At 41.8% G+C, this 23,892-nt stretch overlaps 1 protein-coding gene across 4 annotated transcripts in view; it reads left to right on the forward strand.

The window, feature by feature from the left end:
• Window positions 1–23,892, forward strand: part of LOC119965813 (dnaJ homolog subfamily C member 13) — a 138,844-nt gene that overhangs the window by 103,873 nt on the left and 11,079 nt on the right. For all 4 annotated transcript variants that reach the window (XM_038796672.1, XM_038796669.1, XM_038796670.1 and 1 more), the window contains 9 exons: window positions 1,268–1,445; window positions 3,058–3,149; window positions 3,584–3,683; window positions 5,441–5,515; window positions 6,727–6,839; window positions 7,550–7,719; window positions 15,253–15,295; window positions 19,458–19,631; window positions 21,444–21,623. In XM_038796672.1, the coding sequence (XP_038652600.1) occupies window positions 1,268–1,445; window positions 3,058–3,149; window positions 3,584–3,683; window positions 5,441–5,515; window positions 6,727–6,839; window positions 7,550–7,719; window positions 15,253–15,295; window positions 19,458–19,631; window positions 21,444–21,623 (1,125 nt within the window). The remainder of the gene's footprint in view (window positions 1–1,267; window positions 1,446–3,057; window positions 3,150–3,583; window positions 3,684–5,440; window positions 5,516–6,726; window positions 6,840–7,549; window positions 7,720–15,252; window positions 15,296–19,457; window positions 19,632–21,443; window positions 21,624–23,892) is intronic.

Consider the following 23,892-nt stretch of genomic DNA (forward strand, 5'->3'; position numbering starts at 1 on the left):
CCCAGAGTCGGGATCGAACCTGGGACCCCGGTGCCGTGAGGCAGCAGTGCTAACCACTGCGCCACCGTGCTCCTTAAAACTTAGCACTATTAAAGATATCTTTCAGGCTCTCCATATCCAATGCCTTTCCAACTCTGTCTTTATTGAACAGTTCTGGTTTACAGTTTTCCCTGTTCCAATAACTCCAGACTTCTGGAAACTCCCCTTCATTTCTCTAGTCTCCTTAATGAGCTGCACTTTTTTCTAGCATCTGTTCTCTTAGCCATTTCTTCTTGCAAGACTGAGAGAAATGTTCCCTCCTTAGCCTTCTAAAACCAATTGCTTCTAGCAGAGCTGTGCAAGCTGGCTTCTCTCTCTCTCTCTCTCTCTCTCTCTCTCTCTCTCTCTCTCTCTCTCTCTCTCTCTCTACCTATCGCCAACTGCAATAAAATTAGCTAAATTGCAATTTAAAAGCTTCTCCAACATACAAGGTCCCAGTGGCTAAGCAACCATTGCCGGTTTATTTACTCTTCATGCTGTAGCCCTCTCTAAGCACAGTAGAAGCACAGTTGGAATTGAAACCAACCCCCACACATACAAACACCGTTGTCCAGCATGATTCTAACTGCAGGTTTGCCCCTTCCAGGCACAAATGTTAAATTACACCCACTTGAAACTACCTTACTGCTAATGTTTACGAATACAAATATAAATTCTTTAAAACTACCGATAATTTCCAACACCTCCTCCTTTTCCTGTAGCATTGGCAATGCCCATCCTGTTTTGGAAAGACGCATGCAAAGTGCTCATTTAGTACCTCTACTATACCCTCTGCCTCCATAGATTTTGTTTCACCTTCTCCATTGCCTATCCTTTTACTCTCTCTGGCTATTAGATTTTAAAGTTCTCTTTTTATGCTGCTCACTAATCTTTTCTCAAATATCAGCCCTTGATTTACCTTTCAGCTTTCTTCCATGTTCCATTTCAGTCTCTACTGTGTTATGAACCTGATATTTTGTTAACTACGTGCCATACATCACCAGGAATAGGGGATGTTTTTTCTGTACAAGAACAGGAGGAAAGTTGCACTGTCCAGTGAAATATTTTTTCTGTACAAGAACAGGAGGAAAGTTGCACTGTCCAGTGAATTAGTAGTTTTCTGCAATCCACCTCAATTGACAGGGTTAGAAATTGCTCTGTAGAAAGAAAAAATGGAATCTAAAAGCGCTTGCCTCAATATTTCCTGTAAAATAAGTACCATAGCTTGAACTTGATTTTCCTATTCTAGCTTCCAAAGGTCTTCACAGCCAGCCTCCTTGATTACATTGGATCACAAGCACAATATCTACACACTCTGATGGCCATCACGCAGACTGGGAAAGTGGAATCTGATCAGCATGAAGACAGGTTGAGGCGAGCTGAAATGGCCCTAGAGGCGTTACGTAATGTCATCAAAAACAATCCAGGTTGGTGCAACTTGAGCGCATAATATAAACTGACACTCTGGCTCAGCACTGTGGGAGTGCTGCATTATTTGAGGTGCTGTGTTTTGAGATGTGAAATGAAGGCTTCATTTGCCAGCTCGACTGGAGATTTAAAAAATAAATAAAAATAAAGCCTTGTGCAACTTTTTGAAGAGAGGCAAGGAGTTCTTGTATTGTGGCCAACACTCCTCCTCTAGCCCATATCCTCAAAATCAATTTAACTAGCTATTACCTGTGGGACCTTGCGTGCCTTCTGTACAAGAACCTGGGTTCCAAAGTAATGGATGTGAGCTACGATATGTGAGAAGAACCTTCTCAAAATGTTTAGCTAGGTTAGTTAGACATGATTTTCCATTTGGAAATTCATGCTGCCGTTCTCATCTGTTCCTTAATGCTGATTTTTGAACAGCCTAATCTTGCTGTAATGGTGACTGCTTTGGCCTCCATTAAGGTTTCCATTTTAAAAACTCTTCAATAGAAAATGCTTTGGCATTTGAAATATGCAGTTGGGGAAGGGATGGTGGTTAATACTGATTTGAACGGCATCAAGCTTATTGATTATACGTAGTTGCCAATGGCTACTGCACCCTATTACTAATTTATGGTGAAGAAATTTCATTCAAAGATCTAATTTTTTTCATGGTTCATGAAATACAAGTTCACCATTGTGCAGTGAATATTGCTACTTGAAAACTGAATTGTATTTTGCACAAACTTCAATGTCTTACTCGGATGGTAAACTGCGGGGGAGGGGGGAGAAATCTACCTATTGAAATTACAAGTTGGAATGCTTCAGACTGAACTGTTTGACTGATATTTGATTATCTGCCTTGAGTATAAATAACCCTGCTTATTGTTCGCAGCTTGTTGTCCATATTACAGAATTTTACAATTTTTGGTCCATATTGGAATCTGCCTCCCACCCCCTCCCCCCACCTTTGATCTTGATTGCTTTAAAACTAACCACCTTGTAAAAGTAGGATAGGGATGTCATAGAATCATAGAATTTACGGTGCAGAAGGAGGCCATTTGGCCCATTGAGTCTGCACCGGCCCCTGAAAGGGCACCCTACCTAATCCCACACCGCCACCCTACCTAATCCCACACCGCCACCCTATCCCAGCCAACCTTTATGGACACTAAGGGCAATTTAGCATGGCCAATCCACCTAACCTGCACAATGTGGGAGGAAACCGGAGCACCCGGAGGAAACCCTCGCAGACACTGAGAGAACGTGCAGACTCCACACAGACAGTCACCCAAGCCGGGAATCGAAGCTGTGGAGCTGTGAAGCAACTATGCTAACCACTGTGCTACCTTGCTGCCCACAGTGCTTGTAACAGTTACCAAAGAAAATGGCTCTGCTCTTCCCAATATTTACTTGGAAGAAATTTGTTTGCCAGAGGGATATTGCCCAGCTGGTTTACCATTTTGGTGGAGAGGTTGAATAGCAATAGTTAGGCAAACTCTGGAGAAAATGCTTTAGTTCTTGGACTCAATCATTTTAAGTTCATGTTCTATGCCAAATCTATGCCATGTATTCATACTGGGTCCAGTTTGCAGCTGCTGGTCTACATTTTGAATTTTGTTGCAGGTGCTGAGACTGAATGCGTTGGGCATTTTAAATTGATATTTTCTCTTTTACGAGTGCATGGAGCTGGTCAGGTTCAACAGCTTGCCTTGGAGGTAGGTTATGATTTGTTGGTGCTGTAAGTTGGCTTCCCAGTTTTTTTTTATTTTCTATTTTGATCCTTCGAGGCTACAGACTGCTTGCACCATGAAACAGTCAAACAACATGACCCAAGGCCACCAAACTGGTGATGGAGCAGACACGAATCTGTGTCCCACCACTGGGAATAGCACGGATTGCAGCAGTTGGCTTTGTGGATTTGTAGCAATCTGGTTATAATGAGGGTGTGTCCAGAGCTGTTTGAAACCGAGTTGAATTTAACTCCAGATTACCCAATTTTACTTTTTTTTAAAAAAAGAAGCGATTAAACTTTAACATTGCAACTTCTTTAGGGTTAACTTATAAAAAGCCAGTGACCGGAAATCTGCCTTTTGTGTTTATGCATGAAGTCGTGAGAAATGTTTCTGAATATTTTACTGTTATGCCACAGGTAGTGAACATAGTGACGGCTAACCAAGAATGTGTAAATAACATTGCTGAATCACTGGTCCTTTCTAACCTCCTAGTTCTGCTGCATTCATTGCCATCCAGTAAGTATCCCTTCAATAACTGTTGGACGTGAACTTTCAAATATGATTTATTTTCAGGAGACTTTGTTTCAGCAAGGAAATTTTAATGTTTTTAGCTGGGGGTGGTAAATGTTTGAGCAAAGGTTGTGCACGATGGCTCGAATGATAGGAGCACTTTATAAATGGAGCCACCTCGACCAGGCAAGAACCAGTTCAGTCTCTGTTGAATTGGCTGATTTTAGTTGGATTTAGTAGAGAGAGAGAGTGCCCTGGGCTTTGGTTGGAAAATCAGCCAGGGTTCTTGCTGCAGATTTATCATGCAGTACCCACTGCTGGAAAATGCACACGTGTTGGTTGAAGGCAGAATCCAATTTAGGTTTAATGTTTAGTCTACTAGCTTGTCTACACTTTGTTTCTGATCAGATCAGAAGGTCACCAGCCCCTTAGAAATGTAAATAACAGGAAATGCTGGAAACACTTTGCAGGTCAAACAACTGTGGACAGAGGATGATCATATTTGCATTTCATACATTGTGTGTCCCTCGGTTGCAAGACTGGAAAAGGTTAGGTGGGGTTACGGGGATAGGGTGGGGATTTGGACCTAGGTCGGGTGCTCTTTTGGAGGGTCGGTGCAGACTAGATGGGCTGAATGGCCTCCTGCACTGTAGGGATTGTATGAAACATTACTCCCTTCACAAACGCTACCTAACCTGCTCAGCATTTTCTCTTTTCACTTCTGGCAACTGCAGCCTTTTTTCCTTTTGTCCCAATGACATTTGATGCAGCCAAAATGTGTGCCTTCCAAATATATATATATATATATATATATATATATAGTCCTCTCCAAATGTAACCCGGCTCAAGCCATCTCATTCACTAAAGACCTTTGAATGCATTTGATTTTCAACTGATTTATTCTGTTTCTCGATTCCATCCTAAGCTCAGGCTAACTACTCTCTCATGCCCAGCTGCCTCCACGATGCCACCCCACTCTCCAGCCTCAGTCTGTTGTAGCCCATAAGTAATCAATCCCATTCCTAGCTCTAACCTGATTTTTTTTCTTTTTTTATATATTTAGAGTACCCAATTATTTTTTTTTGCCCAATTAAGGGGTAATTTAGCATGACCAATCCACCTAACCAGCACATCATCTGGGTTATGGGGCGAAACCCACGCAGGCACGGTGAGAAAGTGCAAACTCCACACGGACAGTGATCCAGAGCCAGGATCGAACTCAGCGCCGCAGTCCCAGTGCTAACCACTGCACCTCCGTGCTGCCCTCGCTCTAACCTGATTTGCCATCCTGATGACAGCCCTGGTCTTGAAAGTAAGACCTAAAAATTGAGAATACCTGCAGAAGAATACACGAGAGCGAACTATTATATTGAGGAGAGATGGACTAACAGAATGAGGAAAAGGCCCTAACAACAGGACAGAATAATGAGAAAATCTTGTAGAAACCATAGCGTGTGGAACATAGTCGTGGAGAGTGGTGGAAAAAGCAACAAATACAGGTTGAAGCTGGAGTAGTTTTGTATCTGGGCTCTTGAAATTGGAAAATATTGCACATGAACAGCATTTTAAAAGGCTTTGAGTGAAAGGGTAGAAAAAACAAGATGACACACTCGTTGCGTTAGGAAATGACAATCTATTTGTCAGCCAGGGAGACTGAACAATATTGGCTTCAACAGCAGTTTTTAAGAGTGACCTTTACCGTGCAGGTTTTCAAAACCATAATTTAAAAATTGTAAGAAAAGTTTCAATATTACTGTTCTTAGGTCGACAGCTCGTCCTTGAAACCCTTTATGCATTGACGTCAAATACAAAGATCATAAAAGAAGCCATGGGGAAAGGTAAAGCAATGTTTGTTCCTTTTCAATGTATTTTATCTGTATATGGGAGATGGATAGATTTGACTCCGGAGTATAAATGTGCACTCTTATACATTGTTATACTTGAAGGTAAGCAGAGCTGGTGGCTACCTACGATCCATTATGTAATCTTGCTGAAATATACTTCTCCAAATTTCTGCTAGTATGTAATATGATGCAAGCTTGTATGTCTGAGTAATTTCGCAATGGTAATTGTCAGTAGCTGAAATATGACAATCAAATTAATAAAAAGAGATTTGAAGTAACAAATGACTGATGTAGTTTCCTGACCGTTTTGGTTTTGAGAATAAATGAGAGAAAAATGGATTTTTCACCACGGTTATTTTCAATAGGTAATGAAGTAACCTCTTTTCTGCCAATCTATACTGCTGGTCATACATTAAGTTAACATTTAGCAAACCATAAATTAAAGATATTAAGTTGTGATGCCTACCGTTTAGAAATGTTGCATAATAATCTTTATTATCACAAGTAGGCTTACATTAATACTGCAAAGAAGTTACTGTGAAAAGCCCCTAGTCGCCACATTCCAGCGCCGTTTCGGGTACACTGAGGGAGAATTTAAAATGTCCAATTCGCCTAACAGCACGTCTTTCGGGACTTGTGGGAGGAAACCGGAGCACCCGGAGGAAACCCACGCAAACACAGGGAGAACGTGCAGACTCCACACTGACAGTGACCCAAGCCGGGAATTGAACCTGGGACCCTGGAGCTGTCCCAGGTTCGATTCCCGGATTATCTCATTTTATTACCAGTTTATTCTGGAACTATTAATTTAATTTTTGCATAAGCGTGTATATACTTGGTTGAATTGCCAGTAAAAGAAATGGTAAAATTAATATAGCAGGTGCTCTACCTAGGCAGAGTAGAGACAGCTTTCTCCTGCATTAAATTGTATATGTCAAACATTAGCACGATGATCCCTCATTGTGTTCAAACTTTCAATAGCCTCAGTTGGGCTGAATGTGCATGTCAGATGCTTATCGGGGTAATCTGTTCAATCTCGATTGTTTTCTTAAAAGGTGGGATTCCATTTTGAATTGAGAGATTAACGTGCTGCTGAAATTTAGTTCAATATTTTATAATTTTCAATTGTGTATATTTTATTTTAAGACTCTTTTTTACTTTTGAGCAGCAAATTTGAAATTATTTACTGTTCTGCTTCTGTACAGGTGCCCTTGTATATCTACTAGACTTGTTTTGTAATTCAACTCATCCTCAGGTTCGAGCCCAGACTGCGGAGCTCTTTGCCAAAATGATTACAGACAAACTTATTGGACCAAAGGTGTGTAAGTGTTTAAGCTCGCGGGTTGGTTTTGTAAACAGGCAAACCATTTGACCCAAATATTCTTCAATAACAGGAACAACAGATTAACTAGATGTTTCGTGTGAGAAAGCTGTGAAATCTCTGGCCTTATTACCATTTTGTTAGTGTTATTGATCTCTATCCAGAACTAGTTTTGTTTGTTGTCTGTAGCCAATGCAGCGTTGAAGACTTTGCTAAGCTTGGAGAGGTTTGTGTTTTTAAGTTGAACTTGTCTTCGTGCTATTGTTTGCACATTCTATCCATCCTGACAAATCCTATTCTTTTTGTTCTTGCCATTAAAGCATCTGTTAGTTTGTTTATTTTTCCCAAAGGGTCCAACCCGTTTTCACATTCTCCTAAAGCTCTAGACTCTTTCTGGTGATTCGTAACAGGACATAGAGTTTGAAAACAAGGGTCCACTTGTTCAATTGGCAAAAATAATGGAGCTTGATGAGCAGTTTCAGGAGAAGCCAAAGTTTAATTTCTCCAATTCACGCCTGTTATCATGAACAAGCCACATTACTACCTCTTTCTAACTATCTGCCAGAGAAGAAAAGCTGTTTCAAAGAATGCTGTTGGGGATTTGGTATCCAGTGAAGATCTTACCTGTTTTCAATGTTCGTTATTTTAATGCTCTTGATATGAAGCATTCTCAAACTGTTTCAGTAAATATACCACTCCCAATTTAGGTAAGAATCACGTTGACCAAATTTTTACCGAGTGTCTTCATGGATGCCATGAGGGACAATCCTGAAGCATCTGTGCACATATTTGAGGGAACGCATGAAAACCCAGAGCTGATATGGAATGACAACTCCAGGGAGAAGGTGTCCACAACCATCCGACAAATGATGCTCGAGTACGTAAGCTAATCTTGACATTGATTTCTGAACTTCCTAGGGCGGCACGGTAACAGTGGTTAGCACTGCTGCCTCACAGCGCTAGGGACCCGGGTTCAAATCTGGCCTTGGGTGACTCCCTGTGTGGAGTTTTCACATACTTCCCGTGATTGTGAGAGTTCCGGTTGCTTCGGTTTCCTCCCACGGTCTAAAGATGTGCCGGTTAGGTAGTTTGGCTATGTTAAAATGCCCCTAGATGGGGTTATGGGGATAAGGTGGGGGAGTGGACCTAGATAGGGTGGGGGATTGGATCTAGGTAGGGTGCTCTTTCAGAGGGTCGGTGCAACCTGATGTGCTGAATGGCCTCCTTCTGCATTGTAGGGACTCTATGTATTTATAGAATGATCGTATCTGTTCCTATTGATGTTTACGGGAAGTTTTTAATTTTGAATGCAGAGGCACCCAGCGCACTGAATAACTTGAGGCTTTAATAGAAGATTTCTTGTAACATGCAATGTATTTAGTTATTTTCGACAATTTGGAATACATGGACAATGTTCTCGTTCTCCCCGTGTGTGCGTGGGTTTCCTCCGGGTGCTCTGGTTTCCTCCCACAGTCCAAAGATGTGCAGGTTGGGTGGATGGCCATGCTAAATTGCCCTTAGTGTCCAAAATTGCCCTTGGTGTAGGGTGGGGTTACTGGGTTATGGGGATAGGGTGGAGGTGTGCGGTTGGGTCAGGTGCTCTTTCCAAGAGCTGGTGCAGACTCGATGGGCCGAATGGCCTCCTGCACTGTAAATGCTATGGACAAGAATGCTACCCAAGCTATCGCTTGTAGTTTTAAAAAATGTGTAAATGACTTTAGTGTGCATATTGTGCAATGAAGAAGCAAACAGCCCGAATGGAAGAAATCAGTGGACAAGATTTGACTTTCAAAACTTTACCATAATAATCAAACTAAAAATCAACAATAAATAAATAAATGAATTAACAGGCAAAGTATGTTCAGTTGAAACTCTAAATTACTCTTCAAATAGCTGACACAATGAAGGGGTATTTCTCAGATAGCCCTCTTAGTGCACATAGGGCACCACATGCCGCCCCAAAGTCTTTCACAGCTCTATTTTCCATTCTTCGACATGCAGGATCTCCACCAACTGTGTTACTCTGTCCGTATTTCACAGAAACGATTATCACCAAAAAGATGCACTTCTGTAGAACCTCCTTCACTCGTTTCACAACAGCCTTGAAAATATAACTTTCCCGGAGTCCTCTTCATTTGACCACTCAATAACACCTCAGTACACAGTATTGTAGGCTCTGGTTTTTGTCTGGACTGCGTGCACAGGTTTTTAGGTTCAAGTCTTTTCAGCTGGCTGTTGCACACTGCTTCACAGCCACAGTCTTGTTCTGACCACCAGGTGAAATCCAGTTTCTTAGTGTTCTTTATCCTTCCCAGAAGCTTCTCCAGCTTTTGTTTCCCGACCAACCTCGCTTCTCAAAGATTTGATGTAGCAGCCAGAAAATCCAATTTACAAACCCCCCCCCCCCCCCCCCCGAAACATGGACCAGATTTTTATTTCAAAGAGATGAAGTCTCGGAATCCATTTCAGTACAATACATACTTGAAATCATTCAAAAGGCATGTACCCTATGGAAGAATTATTTAAACAGGAAAAGGCAATGGACAAAGGAACCATAGGCCACTCAGCTCCTTGAATGTGTTTGTCATTCAATAAGATCATGGACAACCTATATCAGTCTATTCACCCACCTCGTCTCTATACCATAATATCAGATTTAAAATTATTAATTGAGTAGCATCTGATGCTTTTTGCAGGAAAGGGTTCCACATTTCATACCATCCTTACAACGAAGGAACTGTTTCGAAATTCTCTCCTGACTGATCGGACTCTGATTTTAAGATTTTGTCCTTGTCCTGGACTTCCCATTAGTGTCAATTGTTCGGCAAACAAAGATAGTTTTAAGGGAATTAGATTTCTATTGGTAAACATTAGAAATAAAGCATTGCTTTAAGTGTGTTTAATGTTTCAGTGCCTGGAAGGGTATAACCTATAGTTGTCCATGCTGGGCAACGGTGTTTGTGTATGCGTGTGGGGATTGGTTACGTTCCAACTGTGATCTGTTATGCTTAGAGAGGGCTAGGGTGTGAAGAGTAAATAAACCAGTAGTGGTTGCTTGACACTGGGGTCTTGTAAGGTAGAGAAGGTTTTAGTTTAGCTAATTTAATTGCTGTTGGAGATGGGTAGGAAGAAAGAAGGCAGCTCTCAGCAGTGCTAGAAACAGTTGGTTTAGAAGGTTAGAGAGGGAACATCTCTAAGCTTTGCTGGAAGAAAAGCCTTACCATGGAGTAATGGTTAAGAAAATAAGTGCAGCAATCTGAAGAGCAGCTTGTTAAAGAAGCTCGAAAAATGAAAAGACATTTCCAATAAGTCTAAATTTAAAGGTACTAGGACAGAGACTTTTCAATGAAGACAGACCAAGCTGAGAAGAAGGCTGAGACAAAGGAAACCTAAAGGGGGTCATGTAAAATCCTGGACTGAATTCACTGTTAAAAATGGAGTGAAAGCTTGGGTTAAAAGAGTCATTTGTAAAACCTGGACTGGATTTTGGAATGCAAACCGCTAAGGGGAAAGCTTTATTATAAGAAGTTTTTAAAGCATGCTTTTGGGAATGGAGTTTGGAAACCCGCATGCGATCATCTGGAAGGATTCTGAGGAGGAAACCACAGACACTAACTTGGGTTTAGAGCAGGGTGTGTGTATTTGACTGCACTCAATCAAAGTGCTTAAAAGTATCTGTGTTAATGAGACCATTGTAGTTTAGGATATACTTGTAATCTGTGTTAATCTTAAAATCTGTGTATTTGTTGAGCAAAGGGGAGAGTAAAGGAGTGTTTTCCTTGTTGTTGAAATTAGTTAGCAATCCTGTGACTCTGTTTCTTCACATTTTATTATTTTAAATTTGTCTTTTGAGCCGGGCTTTCATTCTGGAATCTTCCCATCCAGTTATGACATCAATTGGGATTGTAACACAATGTTTGCCTTCACCTATCTTCTCAGTTCCTTTCCAAATCCTAACAACCTTCCCTAAATCACCGTTTAAACTTCTGTAGTCCAGGGACTATATAAGCCTAGTTTATACATCCTCCTCATTTAGCCCTTGGAATCCTGCTAACATTCTGTTGACATCACTCCTCCTAAGGTGTTGTTTCCCACTACTCTATGCAGTACTCCAGATGTGGTCGAAATTAGGGCTTTTTAAAAATAGATGCAACAAAGGTTCCCTCCGCTTAGCATCTAATCCTCTGGATATATAGCCTAGCATTCCATTAGCCTTATTGAACTTTTTTTATACCTAACTACTGCATTTTGATTAGGTCTACATAGTGGTGGTGATATTACGGATAGAGAATTGGTTAACAGACAGTAAATAGAGAGTAAATGGGGACATTTTCAAGTTGGCAGGCTTTTACCAGTGGAGCACTGCAGGGATCAGTGCTAGGGCCTCAGCTATTTGCAATCTATATCAATGACTTGGATGAAGACGTGGTAATATATCCAAGTTTGCTGGCAGTACAAAGCAAGGTGGGAATGCAAACAGAGGACTCAGGCTGAAAAGAGATATGTAAATAGGTTTAGTAAGGTGGAGTTTAATGTGGGGAGGCGCCAGGTTATTCACTTTGGTCATAAGACTAGAAAAGCTGCATTTTTTAAAAAGGCTTAACTTGTAAATGTTAATGTTCAGGGGGACTTGGGTGTACTCGTACAAGGAACACAAAGTTAGCAGACGGGTATAGCAAGCAATTGGAAAAGCAAATGGCATGTTGGTCTATATTGTATGGGGTTTGATGTGCAAGATTGAAGCCTTGCTGCAATTGTACAAGGCATAGTTGAGACCACACCTGGAGGACTGTGTGCTATTTTGGTTTCCATATGGGGTTGGATTACGAGGAGAGGTTGAGTAGACTGGGACTGTACTCGTTGGAATTTAGAAGGATGAGGGGGAATCTTATAGAAAATATAAAATTATGAAGGGAATAGATAGGATAGATGCGGGCAGGTTGTTTCCACTGGCGGGTGAAAGCAGAACTAGGGGGCATAGCCTCAAAATAAGGGGAAGTAGATTTAGGACTGAGTTTAGGAGGAACGTCTTCACCCACAGGGTTGTGAATCTATAGAATTCCTTGCCCAGTGAAGCAGTAGAAGCTCCTTCATTAAATGTTTTTAAGATAAAGATAATTTTTTGAAGAATAAAGGGATTGAGGGTTATGGTGTTCGGGCCGGAAAGTGGAGCTGAGTCCACAAAAAAAACAGCCATGATCTCATTGAATGGTGGAGCAGGCTCGAGGGGCCAGATATGGCCTACTCCTGGTCCTAGTTCTTATATTCTTGTATACTTAAATTGGAGGCAGTACAGCGAAGATTCGATAGATTGGTCCCTGGGATGACAGGGCTGTATTATGATGTGGGGCTGACTAAATTGGTGCTATCGTGTCTGGATAAGAGGTGACCTTATTGAAACATTCAATGTTATGAAGGAGCTTGACAGAGTGGATAGTGAAATTATGTTTTCCTGACTGGGGAATCTTGAACACAAGGGCGCTACAGTATCAGGGGAAGGGGCTGATCGTTTAGTACTGAAGTGAAAAAAGTCTTCACCCAAAGGGTTTTGAATCTTGGGGTTTTCTCTTCCCCAGGAGCATCATTGAATATGTTTAATGCTGAGAGAGACAGAATTTTGGCGTCTAAGGGGACGAGGAGCAGGTGGGAAAGTGAAGCACAAGATCAGCCACAATCACATTGAATAGAGCAGGCTTGGCGGGCCACCTGGGCTTTTGCTGTTCTGATTTCTTATGTTCTTGTGGAACTTTGCATCCTTTTCTATTATAGAGACTTGTAAACAAACCTTTCATACACACTAGCCCCAGCATCGGTCCGCATGCTCACCGTATCGCCTGTCTTTTCTGCCATGGAAACTCCAAATTGCCTTTGGGCTAACTTTGTTCACTTCTGTGAGTTATTCCACAACTTTCTAATGGCCTGCTTCTCTTCTCTAATTTCCCTGTGATATTTGAATCTTTCATAAGTGACTATTTCTATTCATTTCATTGGGCACTTGCAGAGTAAAGTATCTCTCCCAAGAAACTAAATTCATCCACTCTACCTTTCCTGCCACCTTAAATTTCTGGAATTGTATTTGTATCCGTTCTGTGACGATGTAATCACTGAACACCGAATAACAGACTGAATCTGGTCAACATCTCATACAGCAATGTTGCCACACCAGGTTTGCACTTCTTTTACTATAGAAAACTGTGGTGCTGATGACTTTATTGATTTTTGTATCACAACTTCTAAATCTCTCTCGATCACATTGCACAACTCGTCCAATTTGTGGGCACCCTTGCTTCACTTTTCTTACGCTAAAGTTGTATTTCTTGGCAATAATTCACACCTGACGCTTTGATCCTTCAGACCTTAGTTGCATTTCTAATAGTTTTCTCTGCTTCCAATTTGCTATAATCTACAAATTCTGCAATCCTGCTTAAATGCGGTCATCCAAGTCACTTAAAAATGCAAGGGTCCCAACACCAACCAAATATACAAGAAAACCATATAATCTAGGTTCTCTAGACTTCCAAAAGACTTTGTAAATTACCATGAGACACCCATACAAACTAAGGTCAGCGGATACTTGGGGTAACGTTTGTCAATAGATAAGTTACTGAAGGGAAAGCTGAAGGCCATACAGACCCGAGAGATGGACAGTATTTTTGCAACAGGGAGAAACCTTTAAAGCTTCCTGCCGCTATGGTTTTCACTGCTGCTGAGAAGCCATTTCCCACAATTAGCTACATAGTTCTGCTTTGTCAATATCACATGTTTCACAACAAGATCAGAAAAATATTCGTGACGCCTTGTGTGCTTTCGTGGCATTTTGAGGAAATTTTGAGGCATTTTGGCTGGTTGGACAGGGTCTGCTCACGGGCAGCAGAGCAAGAAGGAACTATCTGCAGCTAATCGCTAAATCTTTCATAACTCGTTTCACTTGTTGGGCAAACAGACAATGCTTCAGTGATTGCCTACCCAAAATATTCTGAACCTTCTCCTGGGCTAAAACCTGGGAGCTGACTGTTCATTCTGCAGGGTAGATGCATTTTGCAAAACAGTTGTCTGACTGACAGTTTATGGTAGGGTAGTCAGGTGTTCCAAGTTGGCTTTAAAGAAAGTTTCCAAATTATTTCTTGTATTCTTGATGTATGTCTCCATGTGGAAATCACTCCAATCGTGACTTCATGATTGTTTACCTTGTGTATTCCTTATTGAAATATAATTTAATTTTCCATATATAAAGCTTCCTTTTGCCTGCAGTTTGGTTTTCTTACACCCTTGAAGCAACTGGAGCTCATCTTTCCCCACCTCAATTGGTGCTGAAGGCTTCTTCAGCACAGCAGTGGCATTAACAGAGCAAGGTAGATGCGAGAGGGAGGCTCACATAATATAGTGGGCACCAATATGCTGGCCTGTTCCTGAATTACACTTGTGCCACGGCATTAATAACATTGTGTTTGAAGTAGAAAATGTGACCTGGTTTCTTGTTCAAGTGTGGTAGGATGTGGTGAGATTGACTACCTTCTCTCTCTCTCTCTCTCTCTCTCTCTTTCCCCCCCACCCGCCATGATACAAAAACATTCAAGACTGCATTTAGATCACGGTTAAACTAGTTTCTTGGCTAACCTATTAAATAGAGTCTCAAATTGGTGGAGAGGGAAGCAAGGGATAGTAGTTTTGTTTTAGATGCATTCTTTTTTTCCATAAATTTAGAATGCCCAATTAATTTTTTCCAATTAAGGGGCAATTTAGCGTGGCCAATCCACCTATCCTGCACATCTTTTGGGTTGTGGGGACAAAACCCACGCAGACATGTAGAATGTGCAAACTCCACACAAACAGTGACCCAGAGCTGGTATTGAACTGGGACCTCGGCGCTGTGAGGCAACAGTGCTAACCACTGCACCGCCGTGCTGCCCTGTTTTAGATGCATTCTGATGTAGCTTAATTTCAAGACCATGTGTTATCCATTGGTGTTTAATGTTGTCAAACTGGGCGGTGCAGTGTGTTAGATGCCGATTTTTCACCCAGGGCCTGGCTTCAATTCCAGAGTGTACTCGATGGGAAAACAAAATGTCTAGTTCAGTATGGGGTATAATTGTTGGCATGTAATCCTTATCAAAGGGCCAGCAAGAAGGGCAGGGAACCGGTACTGATGGGAAAACAAAATGTCTAGTTCAGTATGGGGTATAATTGTTGGCATGTAATCCTTATCAAAGGGCCAGCAAGAAGGGCAGGGAACCGGTACTGTACATCTGGAAAAAATAAATTGGGTTTGCAGGGCACTGGCTTTAAAATTGCAAGCATTCCATTCCCCAGTGCCACCAATAAATTCCAAAGGTTCACCCATGCGAAATGGAGTGTAGTGCTGCTTTACTGAGACTTCTCAATTAAACTCCATTTGTTCTTTCTTTTCAAGCCACTTCAAGCAACAGCGTGACAATCCAGATGTGAATTGGAAGGTATGCGGAGATTGTATAAATAATAGATATTTGAAAAGGTAGTACACAATTATGTATTCTCTTGTGACATTGACTTTGACTGAGGGGACCTGATTGACTCAGTTCGAAATAACCGCCTGAACCACCTTTTGAAGGGCTGGAAAATGTTTATTTCAAACAATTCATAGTAACGGTAATGTTAAACCGGAATAACCATGCAGAAGGAGGTCATTTCGGCCCATCAAGTCTTTACTTATCCTCTGACAGAGCACCCTACCAAAGTTCATTCCCATGGCCTATCCCCGTGACCTCGCCTAACCTGCACATCTTTGGACTGTTGGGTTACGGGTATGGGGTGGATACGTGGGTTGGGTGATCATGGCGCGGCACAACATTGAGGGCCGAAGGGCCTGTTCTGTGCTGTACTGTTCTATGTTCTATGTAAAGGCCGACAGAGTGGTTCGCACTGCTGCCTCACGGTGCTGAGGACCCAGGTTCGGTCCTGGCCCTGGGTGACTGCGTGGAGTTTGCACATTCTTGCCGTGCCTGCGTGGGTCTCACCCCACAACCCAAAGATGTGCAGGGTAGGTGGATTGACCGTGCTAAATTGCCCCTGAATTGGAAAAAGTCAATAAATTCAACTAATAAAATGTTGAATATAAAGCTTGTCTCAAGTAATGGCCCTATTAGATTGTCATAACCTGGTTTGATATCTGCTCTCCTTGCCTGGGCTGGCCCACAATTAACTCCAGACCAACATGGTAAACTCTTAACTGCCCTCTGATATGGTCGAGCATGCCACTCTGGTCAAGGGCAATTAGTGACTAGCAACAAAAGCTGGCCTTGCCAGCTACACACACACCCCATGAAAAAAATTAATAGAAAGTATTGATAGACCATGGAATTTTGAAGCAGAAGATAACCGTTCAGCCCATTATGTCTGTGGACTCTTGCCAGAGCAATGCAAAACTACTTTCACATGGTCTGCTATCTTTGGGCAAACGTTTAAAGCAGGCTATTTTCCCTGAAAAGTAATTTCCAGCTGATCTCCTGAACTCTCCATTTTGAATTATTGATGTACCGTCCCCTCAAGACCACCTCTGGCATTACACAAAATGGTCTTTATACATGCACAATTTTCACAATTATTCAAGCATTTATGAAAATTTCCCCTCTGCTCCTGTGGGAGTAGCCAGTGCGCCTTGTCTCTCTAAATAAACCATTTGTTTCTCATCCTTGGCACCCTCCTACTGCAGCTATGCATGTTTTCCACATTTTATTCATTACCATGTACACTCCTATACATTAGGGCTAAAATTAATTTATGATGGAAATAATGCATGGAAGTAGTAAGCACTAGAAAGTTACTTGTGACACGTACTTCAAAAAATACGGGGGGAAAAATGATTTTGCATGGGTTAACAAAAAAAAAAATCATCTTTTTGTCTTTCTTCCACAGTCAGCTAATTAAGACCTGGGGATGATATCTTTGTAGATTTCCTAATATGCTGATTTATGTTAGCCAAGTGGTTGCTAGGGTCAACCACGTGGAATTTAGCATGGTGGCGCAGTGGTTAGCACTGCTGTCTCACGCCGCTGAAGTCCCAGGTTCAATCACGACTCTGGGTCACTGTCCGTGTTGCGTTTGCACATTCTCCCCGTGTCCGTGTGGGTTTCGACCCCACAGCCCAAAGATGTGCAGGTTAGTTGGATTGGTCACGATAAATTGCCCCTTAACTGGAAAAAATGAATTGGGCACTCTAAATTTATATTTTAAAAACATGTGGAGTTCAACTTTACAAGCTGGTTGATATGAGCAGCCAAAGCAGAGTATTTATACTGAACAAATCTTTCAAAGTATGCTCGCAGTAATTTGTCTATTTGCGTCATCGGCTGTCCCTTTGATTCTCATTTCTGCCGTGGATCTTCACGTGACTGAACCGGCCGATTCTTGACCCACAGGTCTGTAGGCGCATGGGACAGGTAGTGGGATCTGAAGTGCAGGATTTGCTTCCTTGTTTTTTCCCAGCTGTCGCTCTGTCTCATCGTTAAGATGTCATGACTCAGTGTGTTGCAGCTTAATGGGCAAGTCGCCATTTTAAGCAGTCGGTAACAAGCTCCTCCAAGTCATTAATGTCAATCCATCCAAGCTTCGAGTAGAGCTTCAGAGTGTATTTGAAGGATTTCATCTATACTCCCCTGGAATGCTGGCTGTTTGAGAGTTGAGAAAGCAGGACTTGGTGGGTGTGACACTTTTCGACTATCCAGACACTGTCCTGTTCGTCAATGTTGATTTTCATAGAATCCCAATAGTGCAGAAGTAAGCCATTCAGCCCATTGAGTCTGCACCCATCCTCCGAAAGAGCATGTTACCCAGGTCCATTACCTCAGCCACCCTGTCCTATCCTGTAACCCCATAACCTAACCTGCACGTCCCTGGACACCTGAGGGGCAAATGAGCATGGCCAATTCACCTAACCTGCACATTTTGCAGGAGATTGCCTGCATGTTTGTGGAGTCTTCAAGAAGGATGCTAACATTAGTTCAACAGTCCTCCCATTGAATCAAAAGGATTTAGCAGAGGCTTTGCTGGTGAATTTCTCTGAAGATTTTGGTTCACTAATACACTGTCTAGGCCTTGCTGTAGTACAAGATGACAGCTGCTCTGTACACTAGGACTTTGGTTAGCTTGCAGAGGCCAACCATGAGTTGTCAAACACTTGGTGCTGTCGTCTGTAAAAGGCTGAGTTGGCCGAGCTGGTCCGGTATTGGATCTGCTTGTCACAGGTGGCCTTTTGAGAGAGGTGACTGGCAAGGTGCAATAATTGGCTGACTGGGCGGTTGATATGAGTTTTGTTTTGACAACATTGAAGGACAGGCTGATTGCTGCCTTCCTGTGGCTGAGGAAATCCTCCCAGATAGTTTGGCTTTAGACCTTGTAAAGAAGCCTCCGACGTGGTCCTCGTTGCCAGGAGCTCTTCATTGCATTCATCGACCTGACCGAAGCATCTGAATTGGCACATTCTGAGGTTCTATGGATTGTGCTCCAAGCTTTGGATATCCAAATAAACCTCATCACAATCCTGCATTTACTTCACGTTGACATAACTGCAAGTGTCTTGCGAGGGAGACCTGATGCCTTCAAAATCTGGGCTGTTTTGTCGAGCAAAGCTGTCTGATAGCCTCATACTATTTACAATCCACCGAACAATGTCTATTCACCTCTAAAGATCAACTACCTTCTAGTGTCAGTATTAAATAATGCCTCGATGGAAAGCTCCTTAATCCCCCCTGCCTGCATGCCAAAACTAAACTGGTCGTCCGAGAAACGGATGATCTTCAGTTTGCAGATGACTGTGGTGTCATTGCCCAACTGGCACCAGATTTTAAGTCACTGCAGATCTCTTTGATTGTGCATGCAAGAAACCTGGCGCCTCCTTGCCAAACAAAACTGGGATATCTACCCATGCTACTTGCATGCAGGGGAACTTCAAAAGGGCTGCCTATCCACCTAGTCAACTTGAACCTAGTTTTAGTACATACGGTGGAACCAACAAATTCAGAAGCATACACTATAAATGTGAGTGCAAGTGTGTTGGCCACTCATTGTAACTGGTCAAGGAAGATCTTCAGTTATAGTTAGCTAAACATTTATCTATCCATGGTCGTAAAACATGGATAAAACAATGTCATAGGAAGAAAGCTTTGCTTCAAATGGACCTTGTGTTTTATTGGAAGAGAAACATAATTACATTGGTATATGTCTATCATATCTGACTGCAGATTATCTGTGTGGACAAGAAAAACCTAACATTTTTCAATATTGTTTTTAAACAACAGTAGTTCTGTGTGAATAGTGGTCTGCACATAATTGCCCTGAATTTCTAGTCATACATTTTAGGCGACGAGTTTGTAATCAAGATTACAATGTCGGCAATGATATCAGGACTAGTTGCAGTTGGAGGCTGGATGTCTCCAGTAAAGTAGGAGAAATTGACCTAGCCAACTGCACGTCTAGTACATTATTACAAGTAGGAATAAGTTGTAAAATAAAGTTCCTACTCTGAATCAGGGAAAATGGGATAGAGTCTGGCTTGTTTGAGTTTGGGGGGGGGGGGGGGCGCGAAGGGGAGAAAATGTTCTTGATTGTGTAAATCTAATGTTTTCTGTCTCCCCTCTGCAGTTACCCGAAGACTTTGCAGTCGCCTACAGTGACACTGGAGGCGAACTGTCAGTAGGGGGCGTCTTCTTGAGGATCTTTATTGCACAACCTGGTTGGGTTCTTCGTAAGCCTCGGGAATTCCTTGTTGCACTGCTGGAGAAACTCACAGAACTGCTAGAAACAAATAATCCTCATGTAAGCATAACAGTGAAAACAATATTTACTGTCCGTAGTCGTGAATGTGCAGTAATTTGAAAACCACTTTTGAATCTTTAGGAATTGTTCGCATTAAAAATAACTTACTTAATTTGTCTCACTTCCCGCACCAGGCTATCAAATATGACATCAAAATAACAATTAATAATGAAAAAAGATTGTGCCAAAATCTAAGACATAACAAGATTGCAGAATGGGCAGATAAATGGGAAATTAATTTCAAGTGCGAGGCGTATTTTGTTGGAATGAATGGGCTCCTTGGGAAAATAAAAGTCTAAATTGGACAGTGGTGCAAAGGGGGCTTCGGGGGTAATTATTCAGACATCATTTAAAAGTAGCTGTGCAGGTAAACCAGTCATAAATGCAAGCAAACCCCAAGGGTTTATTGTTGTAGAAATAATTCTTTGCTTTTGAACTTACTTCCGTTGCACCACACTTGGAGCTGTGCATAGTTCTGGACTTCATCTTACAAAAGATATCGCACTGTGTGTAAGTTCTGGTCTCCGCCATGTAAATTATAGAGTCAAAGGTGTCGACAGCACAGAAAAGGCCCTTCGGCCCATCACATCTGCACCGGTCAAAAACAATCGTCTAACTTTTTTAAAAAAATATAAATTTAGAGCATCCAATTCATTTTTTCCAATTAAGGGCAATTTAGCGTGGCCAATCCACCTACCCTGCATATCTCTGGGTTGTGGAGGTGAAATCCACGCAAACACGGGGAGAAGATGCAAACTCCACACGGACACTGACCCAGAGCCGGGATCGAACCTGGAACCTCAGCGCTGTGATGCAGCAGTGCTAACCACTGCGCCACCATGCTGCCCCCGCCTAACTATTTTAATCCCATTTTCCACCACTTTGCCCATGTACGCCGTGGCATTACAAGTGCGCTTCTAAATACTTAAATGTTATGACTGTCTCTGCCTCCACCACCCTTTTCATGCAATGAGTCCCACCACCCTCTGGGTGAAATTGTTTTTCCTCACATTCCCTCTAAAACTCATTCCTCTTAAATCTATGCCCCCTGGTCATTGATCCCTCCACTAAGGGGAAAAGTTTCTTCCTGTCTATCTATGCCCCTCATTTTTGTACTAAGTGGGTACATCTAACAGGAAAGACGGATCGGGCTTGGGGCTTTATTGAAGACTTTTTAAGTTGAGACTGAGGTGTTGCCTAATGGAGGTCTTCAATATTATGAAGGAGGTCGATAGCGAGGATGCATCCGATTTTGGATGGGATGGGTGATATCAGGAGTCTAAAACTCCAAACTATCATACAAGGCGGTCACTAATATATCTAACCGGGAACTCGGGTGAAACTCTTTTACTCAAGAGAGTGGGACTTGCGAATGCAGGAAGTGCTTGAGGCAAATAGTATAGATGCATTTAAACTAGATAGGCCAATATAGGAAAAAGAGGAATATATTGATAAGATGGAAGGAGACTCGCCTGTTTAAAACAAAAAATCAGCATAAACCTCTTGGGCCAAATAGGTAATTTCTGAGCTATAAAATTCCATGTAATAACATAAAATGTTATCTCTTATATTGTAGTCACAACAACGCTGAAATGAATTAGCTTCATCATGCATCTGATATAAAGAGTTACTTAAACTTTCTGTAGGGAGATTGCATGGAATGGGCAGCCTGGTTGAGTTCATGGCTTGTTAGTCCATCTTTTACTTTTCTGTCGATTTCTTGTCTCAACAGGTTACATTTTCTAAATTCAGTGAAAAGGGAAAGCCCGTGTATTGCGCATGTTAGTAATTGGTCTGTTTTTTTTTGCACAGGGTGAAACCTTAGAAACGGTTACCACAGCAACAGTCTGCCTCTTTCATTCCCAGCCGCAGCTAGCAGACCAGGTACCCCCATTAGGCCACCTTCCTAAAGTTATTCAGGCTCTGAACCACAAAAACAATGCCATCCCCAAGTCATCAATCCGGGTCATTCATGCTCTTTCTGACAACGAGGTAAAGATTTATTTTAGTTCGCTCCTTAAATATCGATTTTAATTTTAGCTTTCAATTTTTAATGCTTTTAATGGTTGGATTCGGAGAACGAAACAGTTTCAGAAACCTTCACCGCATTTGTTATATTTGTTTCATGTCCTTTAAATAACGTGCTTATTCACCCTCACTTGTCAATTTATGATTTTGGATTGCCACTGATGCAATTTATTACTTGCGCTGCAAGGTCGCTCCCATTGTCAAGCCCATGCTCCCTTTTATCTGAAATGTGTGTTTAGTATATGGTGTATTGCATGACACGAGTAAGCAATCCTTAGCATATGGAATACAGCAGGGCACATACTCCCCTCTCTCTTCTGTAACCTGTGGCTGGATGAGTACCACTCATTTCATATCACTGCAGAAAATGAATAATATCTGCCCTGTTGAGTACCCAATTCATTTTTTCCAATTAAGGGGCAATTTAGAGTGGCCAATTCACCTAGCCTGCACATCTTTGGGTTATGGGGGCGAAACCCACGCAAACACAGGGAGAATGTGCACACTTCACACGAACAGTGACCCAGAGCCGGGATCGAACCTTGGACCTCGGTGACGTGAGGCAGCAGTGCTAACCACTGCACTACCTTGCTGCCCTTGGGTACTTTTTTTTAACCAACAAAACCATCTCGGGTTTATTTATGTAATCATTTACAGAAGTAAGCTTTATAGTGCAGTGCTAAATGGTTGAATACAGTGCCCAGAATTTGAGATTGAATATATCTCAAAGAAACACCCATCTTATTCCAAATGCAATCTTTGTACAAATTAGACAAACACAAACTCACGCAGCCCAATTTTATAGCTTCACCAAGACAAACTCAATTGTTTACATGTGAAACAAGCTGACTTTTCAGGTATTCTTTAAATTGTTTTGAGAAGAAGGTACATTTTGAAGACCAGTCTGTCAAAGGAAATTGCCTATAAACAATGCGAATGATGTTTATAACCAGTAAATCCATAGCGGTGAAATGTTCCCTCGGGGGTGTTGATCGGATTGGACAATTTGATGCAATTTGAACTCTTTGACCTTCAACCATTTTTCAAATAAACTTTTTAAAATCCATTTAATCAGAAATTAGTTGACTTCCTCCCACAACTAATTACAACTAATTCTGCACATAAATTAAGATATCAGTTGTTTTTCTTCTGAGAATCTGTGACAATTGATCGCCTGTTGTAACCACTGTTTTTGCATATTTCAATATTTCGGCATCCCACTACTTTATCACAGCTATTGGGTCTGTAGACAACACCCACCGATCTTACATCTTTTAGTTGACCTGAGGATTTAATGGAATTTCTGCGTCTTGCTTACTCTTAACTGAGATACTGTCTGACACTAATTTATTTGAGCAATATGGCTAGATTTTCCAATTCCCATTATTTTAAACAAATTTATTTTTTCCAGTCACAGCCAGTTAGCGATGGGCACTGTGTCATTCCCTTCAAAATGAAGTTGTGCTTCAAATCTGCTAGTTTTACTCCTTGTCCTGTGTCCATTTTCTGTCTGGCAATGTACTACCTTGCCCGTCTTCCCTGATGTTGTTTTTCTCGCACTGTTTGCCTTATCACGCTTGTTTTTTTAATGACTTGCTTAACATTTTTATCAGTTATTTCCTGTTTTGTTTCTGGACTTGGAGTATTTTTCTTTAACACTTTTATGATCTGGATTCTTCACTTCATCTTTTTGGCTTTTTTCACTTATTTTTATTCCACCTGAGCACCCCTATTCCCTCACTCCGCCCCCAGTTCCAGCCTAGTTCAGATGTATCATAGTGCTGCAGTTCCTTCCTGTTTCAGTACAGGTCCCATGAAATGGAACTGGTCTTTCCCAAGTAAATCCTTCAACCACACTGCCTTTTTTTTAAGATCTGTTTGTCCCTATGCCAATTGGCATGTGGTTCAGGCTGATTATCCCCATGGGCATACACGCTCACTGTTGCCCTTCCCACAGACTTTCTCCTTATCCTCTCGGGGAGCAAGTATATTGTACATATTGGACAAGATCAAATACGGCAGTCCGGTGGCATCAATCAGTAGCAAGAAGGGGGAAAATCGGTAAGTAGACACTGCCCACGTGCAAGTGACTCTTGTCAATTGATTACTGGTGCAAATTGTCAAAGTCAACATCGGTTTGTATGCATTAATTCAGGCAGATAATGAAGTGATTCATAATTGAAGCTGTCTAAAGTATTCCAGTGACACTGATCGGTGTCCATTATTTAGTCCT

The sequence above is a fragment of the Scyliorhinus canicula genome, chromosome 5 (assembly GCF_902713615.1).
Source record: "Scyliorhinus canicula chromosome 5, sScyCan1.1, whole genome shotgun sequence".
Lineage (NCBI taxonomy): Eukaryota > Metazoa > Chordata > Chondrichthyes > Carcharhiniformes > Scyliorhinidae > Scyliorhinus > Scyliorhinus canicula.